The sequence below is a fragment of the Oncorhynchus tshawytscha genome, linkage group LG04, assembly GCF_018296145.1.
Source record: "Oncorhynchus tshawytscha isolate Ot180627B linkage group LG04, Otsh_v2.0, whole genome shotgun sequence".
Taxonomy (NCBI): domain Eukaryota; kingdom Metazoa; phylum Chordata; class Actinopteri; order Salmoniformes; family Salmonidae; genus Oncorhynchus; species Oncorhynchus tshawytscha.
The window spans coordinates 65969736-65983505 of NC_056432.1; the positions used below are offsets into that span (position 1 = coordinate 65969736).

Consider the following 13770-nt stretch of genomic DNA (forward strand, 5'->3'; position numbering starts at 1 on the left):
ATTATTACTGTGGCGAAGACGCACCCCAGCCTCCTGCGCGGCTCTAGCCTCCGCTTTTTCCTGTTGTTAAAATGAATTATTACTGTGGCGAAGACGCACCCCAGCCTCCTGCGCGGCTCTAGCCTCCGCTTTTTCCTGTTGTTAAAATGAATTATTACTGTGGCGAGCCTCCTGCCTCCTGCGCTCTAGCCTCCGCTTTTTCCTGTTGTTAAAATGAATTATTACTGTGGCGAAGACGCACCATAGCCTCCTGCGCGGCTCTAGCCTCCGCTTTTTCCTGTTGTTAAAATGAATTATTACTGTGGCGAAGACGCACCCCAGCCTCCTGCGCGGCTCTAGCCTCCGCTTTTTCCTGTTGTTAAAATGAATTATTACTGTGGCGAAGACGCACCATAGCCTCCTGCGCGGCTCTAGCCTCCGCTTTTTTCCTGTTGTTAAAATGAATTATTACTGTGGCGAAGACGCACCCCAGCCTCCTGCGCGGCTCTAGCCTCCGCTTTTTCCTGTTGTTAAAATGAATTATTACTGTGGCGTTGTTAAAATGAATTATTACTGCACCCATTGCCTCCTGCGCGGCTCTAGCCTCCGCTTTTTCCTGTTGTTAAAATGAATTATTACTGTGGCGAAGACGCACCATAGCCTCCTGCTGCGGCTCTAGCCTCCGCTTTTTTTTCCTGTTGTTAAAATGAATTATTACTGTGGCGAAGACGCACCCAGCCTCCTGCGCGGCTCTAGCCTCCGCTTTTTCCTGTTGTTAAAATGAATTATTACTGTGGCGAAGACGCACCCCAGCCTCCTGCGCGGCTCTAGCCTCCGCTTTTTCCTGTTGTTAAAATGAATTATTACTGTGGCGAAGACGCACCATAGCCTCCTGCGCGGCTCTAGCCTCCGCTTTTTCCTGTTGTTAAAATGAATTATTACTGTGGCGAAGACGCACCCCAGCCTCCTGCGCGGCTCTAGCCTCCGCTTTTTCCTGTTGTTAAAATGAATTATTACTGTGGCGAAGACGCACCACAGCCTCCTGCGCGGCTCTAGCCTCCGCTTTTTCCTGTTGTTAAAATGAATTATTACTGTGGCGAAGACGCACCCCAGCAGCCTCCTGCGCGGCTCTAGCCTCCGCTTTTTTCCTGTTGTTAAAATGAATTATTACTGTGGCGAAGACGCACCATAGCCTCCTGCGCGGCTCTAGCCTCCGCTTTTTCCTGTTGTTAAAATGAATTATTACTGTGGCGAAGACGCACCATAGCCTCCTGCGCGGCTCTAGCCTCCGCTTTTTCCTGTTGTTAAAATGAATTATTACTGTGGCGAAGACGCACCATAGCCTCCTGCGCGGCTCTAGCCTCCGCTTTTTCCTGTTGTTAAAATGAATTATTACTGTGGCGAAGACGCACCATAGCCTCCTGCGCGGCTCTAGCCTCCGCTTTTTTTCCTGTTGTTAAAATGAATTATTACTGTGGCGAAGACGCACCCTCAGCCTCCTGCGCGGCTCTAGCCTCCGCCTTTTTTCCTGTTGTTAAAATGAATTATTACTGTGGCGAAGACGCACCCCAGCCTCCTGCGCGCCTCCGCTTTTTTCCTGTTGTTAAAATGAATTATTACTGTGGCGAAGACGCACCATAGCCTCCTGCGCGGCTCTAGCCTCCGCTTTTTCCTGTTGTTAAAATGAATTATTACTGTGGCGAAGACGCACCATAGCCTCCTGCGCGGCTCTAGCCTCCGCTTTTTCCTGTTGTTAAAATGAATTATTACTGTGGCGAAGACGCACCCCAGCCTCCTGCGCGGCTCTAGCCTCCGCTTTTTTCCTGTTGTTAAAATGAATTATTACTGTGGCGAAGACGCACCATAGCCTCCTGCGCGGCTCTAGCCTCCGCTTTTTCCTGTTGTTAAAATGAATTATTACTGTGGTTAAAATGAATTATTACTGAAGACGCACCCCAGCCTCCTGCGCGGCTCTAGCCTCCGCTTTTTCCTGTTGTTAAAATGAATTATTACTGTGGCGAAGACGCACCATAGCCTCCTGCGCGGCTCTAGCCTCCGCTTTTTCCTGTTGTTAAAATGAATTATTACTGTGGCGAAGACGCACCCCAGCCTCCTGCGCGGCTCTAGCCTCCGCTTTTTTCCTGTTGTTAAAATGAATTATTACTGTGGCGAAGACGCACCATAGCCTCCTGCGGCTCTAGCCTCCGCTTTTTTCCTGCGGCTCTAGCCTCCGCTTTTTTTCCTGTTGTTAAAATGAATTATTACTGTGGCGAAGACGCACCCCAGCCTCCTGCGCGGCTCTAGCCTCCGCTTTTTCCTGTTGTTAAAATGAATTATTACTGTGGCGAAGACGCACCATAGCCTCCTGCGCGGCTCTAGCCTCCGCTTTTTCCTGTTGTTAAAATGAATTATTACTGTGGCGAAGACGCACCATAGCCTCCTGCGCGGCTCTAGCCTCCGCTTTTTCCTGTTGTTAAAATGAATTATTACTGTGGCGAAGACGCACCATAGCCTCCTGCGCGGCTCTAGCCTCCGCTTTTTCCTGTTGTTAAAATGAATTATTACTGTGGCGAAGACGCACCCCAGCCTCCTGCGCGGCTCTAGCCTCCGCTTTTTCCTGTTGTTAAAATGAATTATTACTGTGGCGAAGACTCACCATAGCCTCCTGCGCTGCTCTAGCCTCCGCTTTTTTCCTGTTGTTAAAATGAATTATTACTGTGGCGAAGACGCACCCCAGCCTCCTGCGCGGCTCTAGCCTCCACTTCTTTCCTGTTGTTAAAATGAATTATTACTGTGGCGAAGACGCACCATTGCCTCCTGCACGGCTCTAGCCTCCGCTTTTTTCCTGTTGTTAAAATGAATTATTACTGTGGCGAAGACGCACCATAGCCTCCTGCGCGGCTCTAGCCTCCGCTTTTTCCTGTTGTTAAAATGAATTATTACTGTGGCGAAGACGCACCCCAGCCTCCTGCGCGGCTCTAGCCTCCGCTTTTTCCTGTTGTTAAAATGAATTATTACTGTGGCGAAGACGCACCATAGCCTCCTGCGCGGCTCTAGCCTCCGCTTTTTCCTGTTGTTAAAATGAATTATTACTGTGGCGAAGACGCACCCCAGCCTCCTGCGCGGCTCTAGCCTCCGCTTTTTTCCTGTTGTTAAAATGAATTATTACTGTGGCGAAGACGCACCATAGCCTCCTGCGCGGCTCTAGCCTCCGCTTTTTCCTGTTGTTAAAATGAATTATTACTGTGGCGAAGACGCACCATAGCCTCCTGCGCGGCTCTAGCCTCCGCTTTTTCCTGTTGTTAAAATGAATTATTACTGTGGCGAAGACGCACCTCCGCAGCCTCCTGCGCGGCTCTAGCCTCCGCTTTTTCCTGTTGTTAAAATGAATTATTACTGTGGCGAAGACGCACCCCAGCCTCCTGCGCGGCTCTAGCCTCCGCTTTTTTCCTGTTGTTAAAATGAATTATTACTGTGGCGAAGACGCACCCCAGCCTCCTGCGCGGCTCTAGCCTCCGCTTTTTCCTGTTGTTAAAATGAATTATTACTGTGGCGAAGACGCACCCCAGCCTCCTGCGCGGCTCTAGCCTCCGCTTTTTCCTGTTGTTAAAATGAATTATTACTGTGTTGTTAAAATGAATTATTACTGAAGACGCACCATAGCCTCCTGCGCGGCTCTAGCCTCCGCTTTTTCCTGTTGTTAAAATGAATTATTACTGTGGCGAAGACGCACCCCAGCCTCCTGCGCGGCTCTAGCCTCCGCTTTTTTTCCTGTTGTTAAAATGAATTATTACTGTGGCGAAGACGCACCCCAGCCTCCTGCGCGGCTCTAGCCTCCGCTTTTTCCTGTTGTTAAAATGAATTATTACTGTGGCGAAGACGCACCAGCCTCCTGCGCGGCTCTAGCCTCCGCTTTTTCCTGTTGTTAAAATGAATTATTACTGTGGCGAAGACGCACCATAGCCTCCTGCGCGGCTCTAGCCTCCGCTTTTTTTTCTGTTGTTAAAATGAATTATTACTGTGGCGAAGACGCACCCCAGCCTCCTGCGCGGCTCTAGCCTCCGCTTTTTCCTGTTGTTAAAATGAATTATTACTGTGGCGAAGACGCACCCCAGCCTCCTGCGCGGCTCTAGCCTCCGCTTTTTTCCTGTTGTTAAAATGAATTATTACTGTGGCGAAGACGCACCTCTAGCCTCCGCTTTTTCCTGTTGTTAAAATGCCTCCTGTGGCGAAGACGCACCCCAGCCTCCTCGCGGCTCTAGCCTCCGCTTTTTCCTGTTGTTAAAATGAATTATTACTGTGGCGAAGACGCACCCCAGCCTCCTGCGCGGCTCTAGCCTCCGCTTTTTCCTGTTGTTAAAATGAATTATTACTGTGGCGAAGACGCACCCTAGCCTCCTGCGCTCTTCCGCTTTTTTCCTGTTGTTAAAATGAATTATTACTGTGGCGAAGACGCACCCCAGCCTCCTGCGCGGCTCTAGCCTCCGCTTTTTCCTGTTGTTAAAATGAATTATTACTGTGGCGAAGACGCACCCCAGCCTCCTGCGCGGCTCTAGCCTCCGCTTTTTCCTGTTGTTAAAATGAATTATTACTGTGGCGAAGACGCACCCCAGCCTCCTGCGCGGCTCTAGCCTCCGCTTTTTTTCCTGTTGTTAAAATGAATTATTACTGTGGCGAAGACGCACCCCTCCTGCGCGGCTCTAGCCTCCTTTTTCCTGTTGTTAAAATGAATTATTACGTGGCGAAGACGGCTCTAGCCTCCGCTTTTTCCTGTTGTTAAAATGAATTATTACTGTGGCGAAGACGCCTCCCGCGGCTCTAGCCTCCTGCGTTAAAATGGCTCTAGCCTCCGCTTTTTTTTCTGTTGTTAAAATGAATTATTACTGTGGCGAAGACGCACCCCAGCCTCCTGCGCGGCTCTAGCCTCCGCTTTTTTCCTGTTGTTAAAATGAATTATTACTGTGGCGAAGACGCACCCCAGCCTCCTGCGCGGCTCTAGCCTCCGCTTTTTCCTGTTGTTAAAATGAATTATTACTGTGGCGAAGACGCACCCCAGCCTCCTGCGCGGCTCTAGCCTCCGCTTTTTCCTGTTGTTAAAATGAATTATTACTGTGGCGAAGACGCACCCCAGCCTCCTGCGCGGCTCTAGCCTCCGCTTTTTCCTGTTGTTAAAATGAATTATTACTGTGGCGAAGACGCACCCCAGCCTCCTGCGCGGCTCTAGCCTCCGCTTTTTCCTGTTGTTAAAATGAATTATTACTGTGGCGAAGACGCACCATAGCCTCCTGCGCGGCTCTAGCCTCCGCTTTTTCCTGTTGTTAAAATGAATTATTACTGTGGCGAAGACCTCCTCCTGCGCGGCTCTAGCCTCCGCTTTTTTCCTGTTGTTAAAATGAATTATTACTGTGGCGAAGACGCACCCCAGCCTCCTGCGCGGCTCTAGCCTCCGCTTTTTCCTGTTGTTAAAATGAATTATTACTGTGGCGAAGACGCACCCCAGCCTCCTGCGCGGCTCTAGCCTCCGCTTTTTTCCTGTTGTTAAAATGAATTATTACTGTGGCGAAGATGCACCCCAGCCTCCTGCGCGGCTCTAGCCTCCGCTTTTTTTTTTTTTCCTGTTGTTAAAATGAATTATTACTGTGGCGAAGACGCACCAAGCCTCCTGCGCGGCTCTAGCCTCCGCTTTTTCCTGTTGTTAAAATGAATTATTACTGTGGCGAAGACGCACCCCAGCCTCCTGCGCGGCTCTAGCCTCCGCTTTTTCCTGTTGTTAAAATGAATTATTACTGTGGCGAAGACGCACCATAGCCTCCTGCGCGGCTCTAGCCTCCACTTTTTCCTGTTGTTAAAATGAATTATTACTGTGGCGAAGACGCACCCCAGCCTCCTGCGCGGCTCTAGCCTCCGCTTTTTCCTGTTGTTAAAATGAATTATTTCTGTGGCGAAGACGCACCCCAGCCTCCTGCGCGGCTCTAGCCTCCGCTTTTTTCCTGTTGTTAAAATGAATTATTACTGTGGCGAAGACACACCCCAGCCTCCTGCGCGGCTCTAGCCTCCGCTTTTTCCTGTTGTTAAAATGAATTATTACTGTGGCGAAGACGCACCCCAGCCTCCGCTTTTTTCCTGTTGTTAAAATGAATTATTACTGTGGCTCTAGCCTCCGCGCGGCTTTTTTTTCCTGTTGTTAAAATGAATTATTACTGTGGCGAAGACGCACCCCAGCCTCCTGCGCGGCTCTAGCCTCCGCTTTTTCCTGTTGTTAAAATGAATTATTACTGTGGCGAAGACGCACCCCAGCCTCCTGCGCGGCTCTAGCCTCCTGTTGTTAAAATGAATTATTACTGTGGCGGCTCTAGCCTCCGCTTTTTCCTGTTGTTAAAATGAATTATTACTGTGGCGAAGACGCACCATAGCCTCCTGCGCGGCTCTAGCCTCCGCTTTTTCCTGTTGTTAAAATGAATTATTACTGTGGCGAAGACGCACCCCAGCCTCCTGCGCGGCTCTAGCCTCCGCTTTTTCCTGTTGTTAAAATGAATTATTACTGTGGCGAAGACGCACCACAGCCTCCTGCGCGGCTCTAGCCTCCGCTTTTTTTTCCTGTTGTTAAAATGAATTATTACTGTGGCGAAGACGCACCCCAGCCTCCTACGCGGCTCTAGCCTCCGCTTTTTCCTGTTGTTAAAATGAATTATTACTGTGGCGAAGACGCACCATAGCCTCCTGCGCGGCTCTAGCCTCCGCTTTTTCCTGTTGTTAAAATGAATTATTACTGTGGCGAAGACGCACCCCAGCCTCCTGCGCGGCTCTAGCCTCCGCTTTTTTCCTGTTGTTAAAATGAATTATTACTGTGGCGAAGACGCACCATAGCCTCCTGCGCGGCTCTAGCCTCCGCTTTTTTCCTGTTGTTAAAATGAATTATTACTGTGGCGAAGACTCACCATAGCCTCCTGCGCTGCTCTAGCCTCCGCTTTTTTCCTGTTGTTAAAATGAATTATTACTGTGGCGAAGATGTACCATAGCCTCCTGCGCGGCTCTAGCCTCCGCTTTTTTCCTGTTGTTAAAATGAATTATTACTGTGGCGAAGACGCACCACAGCCTCCTGCGCGGCTCTAGCCTCTGCTTTTTTCCTGTTGTTAAAATGAATTATTACTGTGGCGAAGACGCACCCCAGCCTCCTGCGCGGCTCTAGCCTCCGCTTTTTTCCTGTTGTTAAAATGAATTATTACTGTGGCGAAGACGCACCATAGCCTCCTGCGCGGCTCTAGCCTCCGCTTTTTTCCTGTTGTTAAAATGAATTATTACTTTGGCGAAGACGCACCATAGGCTCCTGCGCGGCTCTAGCCTCCGCTTTTTTCCTGTTGTTAAAATGAATTATTACTGTGGCGAAGACGCACCCCAGCCTCCTGCGCGGCTCTAGCCTCCGCTTTTTCCTGTTGTTAAAATGAATTATTACTGTGGCGAAGACGCACCCCAGCCTCCTGCGCGGCTCTAGCCTCCGCTTTTTCCTGTTGTTAAAATGAATTATTACTGTGGCGAAGACGCACCCCAGCCTCCTGCGCGGCTCTAGCCTCCGCTTTTTCCTGTTGTTAAAATGAATTATTACTGTGGCGAAGACGCACCCCAGCCTCCTGCGCGGCTCTAGCCTCCGCTTTTTTTCCTGTTGTTAAAATGAATTATTACTGTGGCGAAGACGCACCATAGCCTCCTGCGCGGCTCTAGCCTCCGCTTTTTTTTCCTGTTGTTAAAATGAATTATTACTGTGGCGAAGACGCACCCCAGCCTCCTGCGCGGCTCTAGCCTCCGCTTTTTTCCTGTTGTTAAAATGAATTATTACTGTGGCGAAGACGCACCATAACCTCCTGCGCGGCTCTAGCCTCCGCTTTTTTCCCGTTGTTAAAATGTTTGCTGTTGCTTTCACACGTTTAAATGCATATGCCCTTATGAGGTAAATCTATATTCCATCAAATACTACAATAATTGCTAAAGTTTCATCATTCTATATTCATACCGTTTATTGCAACACGTAGAGATTTATGTTTCTGGTTTGATTAACATACGATTGATACCATTTCATTTAGCCAACCATTTCTTACTCTGAGCTCCTGGTAGATTTGGTTTCTCAGGGGGGAGGGTGTACAGTCTTGCCCTCGACCTGTGTCCATTCAGATAGGACAGGTTAAGCCTGATACAGAGGCTATTTCTTTTGGGCTATTGCCTGTGTATATTTGGTCAATCTACTCATATATTTTGTATGATCTGGCTTTCACCAATGGATTACCAAGACATGTAAATAAGTCTACATTCTGAGCACGTTGACGTGTCTTCTGCTGATGTCTTGCCCTTATGACTGCTACAAGGTCCCTATTTTACTATTACATAGTCTAGTCAAAAGGGCTGGAAAGGGCTGTCTGGTAGCCTCAATAGATAGACAAAGATTTATAGTTGGACAAGGCGTTGGCATGTATAGTTATTTTTTTTACTTGAGACGTGGCTTAAACTTGTGACTGGACTTGACTTGCTCTTAGAATGCACGACTTGAACTTGACTCGAGTCTTGAACTGTTCTACTTGGGACTCGACTTGACTTGCTCTTAGAATGCACGACTTGGACTTGACTCGAGTCTTGAACTGTTCTACTTGGGACTCGACTTGACTTGCTCTTAGAATGCACGACTTGAACTTGACTCGAGTCTTGAACTGTTCTACTTGGGACTCGACTTGACTTGCTCTTAGAATGCACGACTTGGACTTGACTCGAGTCTTGAACTGTTCTACTTGGGACTCGACTTGACTTGCTCTTAGAATGCACGACTTGGACTTGACTCGAGTCTTGAACTGTTCTACTTGGGACTCGACTTGAGGCTCATCTTGTGACTTGACGCTCGAATAATAGTGACTTGGTCCACCTCTGGTAAAATAGCTTCTAAATGCATGTAAAATAATAAAATATAGTATTTGAGGACATGTTTAGGCTATAAGTCAAAGCAAAAACAGTGACAACTCTCTAAACTATTACTTTTAATGGGAGTCTTGCTTGTTTTCAGGCAGTGCAGTCGCTCATCTGAGCTGATCCTGCAGTTCTGATGACTGCTAAGGTTATGTGTCTATGATAATGCATATTAGATGTGTCTATCTGATCCCTACAAGACATCATAACATGGCATATCAACCATGCCTGAGTACCAATTCTCTGTACCCATATCCTCATGCTTATGGTAGCTCACCTTCATCTATAAAACATGGAAGATCAACACTCACAGGATCAAATTACAAAGCAATAAATGGCAGTACAGCCATATTGACTGGATAGAAAATAACCACTCTGTCCTTGAGGGAGTGTCAAGTTAGAGCGAGTTTGACCCCCCTTTCTCTTGAGGCTTGGCTTGGTGGAACGTAGCCAAGTCCATGTGTCTCTTGTCCTTCTGGTTCATGACTGACCATGTGTTGTGTGTCTTCCACAGATGTAGCCGGTGAGATGGAATATCATGAGAGACCTGCTTCTTTTCGCCAAGCCCGCCTCAACCCCTTTGATCGGGGGGAGGAGGAGGGCGGCCCCCCAGGGGGTAAAACCCCCTCTCGAGATGGTGAGTGTGACTGGCGGGTTGAATAGTAGCCTAGTTCATTGATGGGTCCCAATATACATGTGTTATAGAATGTGAAATGAATTAACACCAGTGCTGAATGTGATTGCCATGTGATGAAAAGAGAATGCAGAGGCAGATTCTGTGTGTTTTACTCATCTCAGCAAAGGCCTGGAGAATGGATGAGCCGGCAACCTGATGACACTGCAGCAGTCTCTTATGGAAGATGGAGTAGTGCAGTAGCCTGGTGGGAAGTCAGTTCATGTTGTCTGTGCAGCCAGTCTGCATCTGCAAGTTTAGTGCTGCAACCGGTACCAGAGCAAGCTTTGTCTGCAGAACTATAGTCTGCAAGAGATGGAACAATCTATACATTTTGAAATGATGTGACTGACTGTACAGCTAAACAACAGCATAGACTGAAAGAGGAAGAAGGCTGCTGTCCTTTCCATATCTCTGTTGCTTAATATCTGATTTAGTACCACTCTTGCAACAGCGCCCTAACCATTATGAGCTCATCAACAACATCAACTGGCCCTGGATCTGTAGTTATGTGCCAAAAGTAATGAGAGGAACTGAGATAGGAGCATTAGGTGGTACTGTGGTTCAGAACGATTCCTGTAATCATATGCCTACACTTAGCTCAGTTCACTAGAACACTGTCTAGGCTTCAGCTGCATCTGTCTGCCTCTCCAGCACTTTCTGGCAGCCAGCGACTCAGGATGTCTTGTCTCTCGCTACCATGATGTCATCTGAGGTGTATGCAGGTACAAACAATATGCAGGCCTAGATAGTGAGATTAGCTATGGGTTTACTTGATACGGGCTACCTTGAGACTACTACCTGCTGAATGTTGTTTGTAATTATATGTTCTGGCTCTAGGTCTATCTGTTGAACTAGTCAGTTGTTAGACATCCAAAATGCTTATTGCCGAGGGTCCAGGCTAACTGCTGATGTAATAGCACATGTCATGTAGCATCTCTGTATTTTCATAATATATATATTTTTTTTATGATGATAGGAGGGGAATCTTGTCCCTCGTGATCTTTAGGGTTAATTGATCAATTTCTTACTGTGTTGAGGCGTCTGTTACAGTCAAAAATAAAAGCTTTGGGAAGCAGCTTTTTATCAGGAAGTGGTCTTTGGAGATGTAGAAGCTTAGAGTTTCAAAGAGGCTAGCCCTCAGCCAATGTCTGGTACCCTGGCACAAAACCACACAAAATGGCTTAAAGCCTCTCTCTGGTTCCTCTAAGGCTTTAAATATTTGATCAGTTTACATGCCCCCCAAGCCTACTAGCACTCCCTTTGATTTAAAGACTGGAGAGCTGAACTGTGTATGCTCTGGTGCTGAAGTTGGGAGCCGAGCTAAACCAAGGAGAACTTTCTTCATCAGATTGTCAGATTGCTTTGATCTGTGTGATTAGTCTGATAATACAGCAACCCACATTTGAGTTGGTGTCAGAGAATAAAGCTCCTATCTGCCATGACTTGCCTTTGTACTAGAATTCTAAATTCTTTGTTGTCAAACCCTTTAATGAAGTAGCATAAACGTGCCCCAAATAATTTTACGAAGAAGAATAAGATTATTGCAAATCAGGGACAATAGTCTTTGTTAAATCCAATAGGTGAGGTGTAAATTGTGGGAGCGTAAGCTGATGTCTGGCCCACAATCCATACCCACATCTGTACAGTGGGACTGTTAGATGAATCATATCTGCCTGTTAATCTTGAGGCTGTATAGGCTTAAGTCTGTTACCTAGCGACCTTTAGCACTTCAAAGGCAGTTTCCCTTTGGTTTTAAACAGAGACATATTTGTATAAAAAGAGTATCTTGTGACTGCTTTATCCACTCAGAGGGTGAAACTCCTTTTAGACAAATGTGTGTTCTGTAAAAGGTTGTGTGTGTGTAGTCATGTGTGAGGTTTAAGTGGGCGTGCGTGAGCTTTACTGTGTGTGTGTGTGTGTGTGTGTGTGTGTGTGTGTGTGTGTGTGTGTGTGTGTGTGTGTGTGTGTGTGTGTGTGTGAGAGAGAGAACAATTCTTACAGTACTTCTTGTCTGTCTTTCCTCAGAGCTGAGACCTGAGCTCTTCTCCTCTAAGAGCAGAAACCAGAGTTTGGACCGAGCCATGGACCTGGGACTGGCAGAGGACCACTTCTCTCGACCTGTTGTAAGAACAATCCTTATACGTCCATTTTGGATGTTGGTGAACCACTGACTAGTCGGTGTGGTTGCATGAAAAGTCATTCTTAGTGAAAACACAACTGTGATGGATACACTTGTCTGTCTATGTGCAGTTTAAATGGCAATCAGTATGTGTTAATGTGAGATTTGGTGCCTGCTCATGCATGGACTTATGTGTGTTTGTGTGTTTTTACTGTATGTCCCCATGCAGGGCTCGTTTGTAGCGTCGGACATTGAGCAGCTGAAGATGGCCATAGAGGAGTGTAAGAGATTAATCCTGGAGCTGCCTGAGCATTCAGAGAGACAGAAGGACACTGTGGTCAAACTCATCCACCTACGCCTCAAACTACAGGAGCTCAATGTAAGACCAGGGGAGAGGGGAGGCTAGAGGGACGTATTGAACTGCCCAGAGGCCATGAGTCAAGGGGGTAAGGAATTAGTCATGGGAGGTAGATGGCAGTAGTCATATCTACGTAAGAAGAGTCGACCAACGTAGAAGAGTCAGAGCACTTACTTGTGAACATGAACTGTGTGTGCACTGTGTATGCATGAAAGCCATTCACAAATCATTCACTACCTCTGGAAATGTCAATACAATATTACTGTGTAACATACAGTGCCTTCAGAAAGTAGACACCCCTTGACTTTTTCCACATTTTGTTGTTTTCCAGCCTAAATTTTAAATGTATTAAATTGAGATTTTGTGTCACTGGCCTACACACAATAACCCATAATGTCAAAGTGGAATTATGCTTTTAGAAATGTTTACAAATTAATTAAAAATGAAAAGCTGAAATGTCTTGAGTCAAGTATTCAACCCCTTTGTTATACCAAGCCTAAATAAGTTCAGGAGTAAACATTTGCTTAACAAGTCATATAAGTTGCATGGACGCAATAATAGTGTTTAACATTATTTTTGAATGAGTACCTCAGCTCTGTATCCCACACTGACAATTAACTGTAAGGTCCCTCAGTCGAGCAATGAATTTCAAACACAGATTCAACCACAAAGACCAGCAAGGTTTTCCAATGCCTCGCAAAGAAGGGCACCTAATTGAGTAAAAAAAAGCAGACATTGAAATATCTCTTTGAGCATGGTGAACTTGTTAATTACACTTTGAATGGCATATCAATAAACTCAGCCACTCTGTTGCCGGAGAAGAAGGAAACCGCTCAGGGATTCCATCATGAGGCCCACGGTGACTTTAAAACAGTTAGAGTTTAAAGGCTGTGACAGGAGTAAACTGAAGATGGATTAACAACATTGTAGCTACTCTACAATACTAACCTAAATGCCAGAGTGAAAAGAAGGGACGCCTGTACGGAAAAATAATATTCCAAAACATGCATCCTGTTTGCAATAAAGGCACTAAAGTAAAACTGCAAAAAATGTGGCTAAGAAATTAACTTCATGCACTGAATACAAAGTGTTATGTTTGGGGCAAACACAACACATCACTGAATACCACTCCATATATTTTCAATCATGGTGGTGGCTGCATCATGTTATGGGTATGCTTGTCATTGGCAAAGACTGAGGTTTTTTTTTTTTTTAATAGAAATAAATGGTATAGAGCTAAGCACAGGCAAAATCCTAGAGGAAAACCTGGTTCAGTCAGCTTTCCAACAGACAATGGGAGACAAATTCACCTTTCAGCAGGACAATAACCTAACACAGGCCAAATATACACTGGAGTTGTTTACCAAGATGACATTGAATATTCTAGAGTGGCCAAGTTAGTTTTGACTTAAATCAGCTTGAAAATCTATGGCAAAACTTGAAAATGGCTGTCTAGCGATGATCAACAACCAACTTTATTGAGCTTGAAGAATTTAAAAAATAATAATGGGGCAAATAATGTACAAGCCAAGTGTGCAAGGTGCTTAGACTTACTCAGAAAGACTCACAGCTGTAATCGCTGCAAAAGGTGATGTATTGACTCGGGGGTCTGAATACTTATGTAAATGAGAGAATTCTTTATTTTATTTTCAATACATTTGCAAAACTTTCTAAAACATGTTTTCACTTTGT

At 46.2% G+C, this 13770-nt stretch overlaps 1 protein-coding gene across 2 annotated transcripts in view; it reads left to right on the forward strand.

Annotated features, from left to right (window-relative positions):
• LOC112249248 (differentially expressed in FDCP 8 homolog) overlaps nt 1-13770 on the forward strand; it is a 36831-nt gene that overhangs the window by 10390 nt on the left and 12671 nt on the right. The window contains exons 1-4 of one of the 2 annotated variants that reach the window (XM_024419043.2): nt 9439-9562; nt 9724-10323; nt 11627-11724; nt 11950-12099. In XM_024419043.2, coding sequence (XP_024274811.1) covers nt 10299-10323; nt 11627-11724; nt 11950-12099 — 273 coding nt within the window. In that variant the 5' untranslated portion in view covers nt 9439-9562; nt 9724-10298. Of the gene's footprint in view, nt 1-9438; nt 9563-9723; nt 10324-11626; nt 11725-11949; nt 12100-13770 lie in introns of those variants that run through there. The other variant, XM_024419042.2, reaches the window with a different exon arrangement.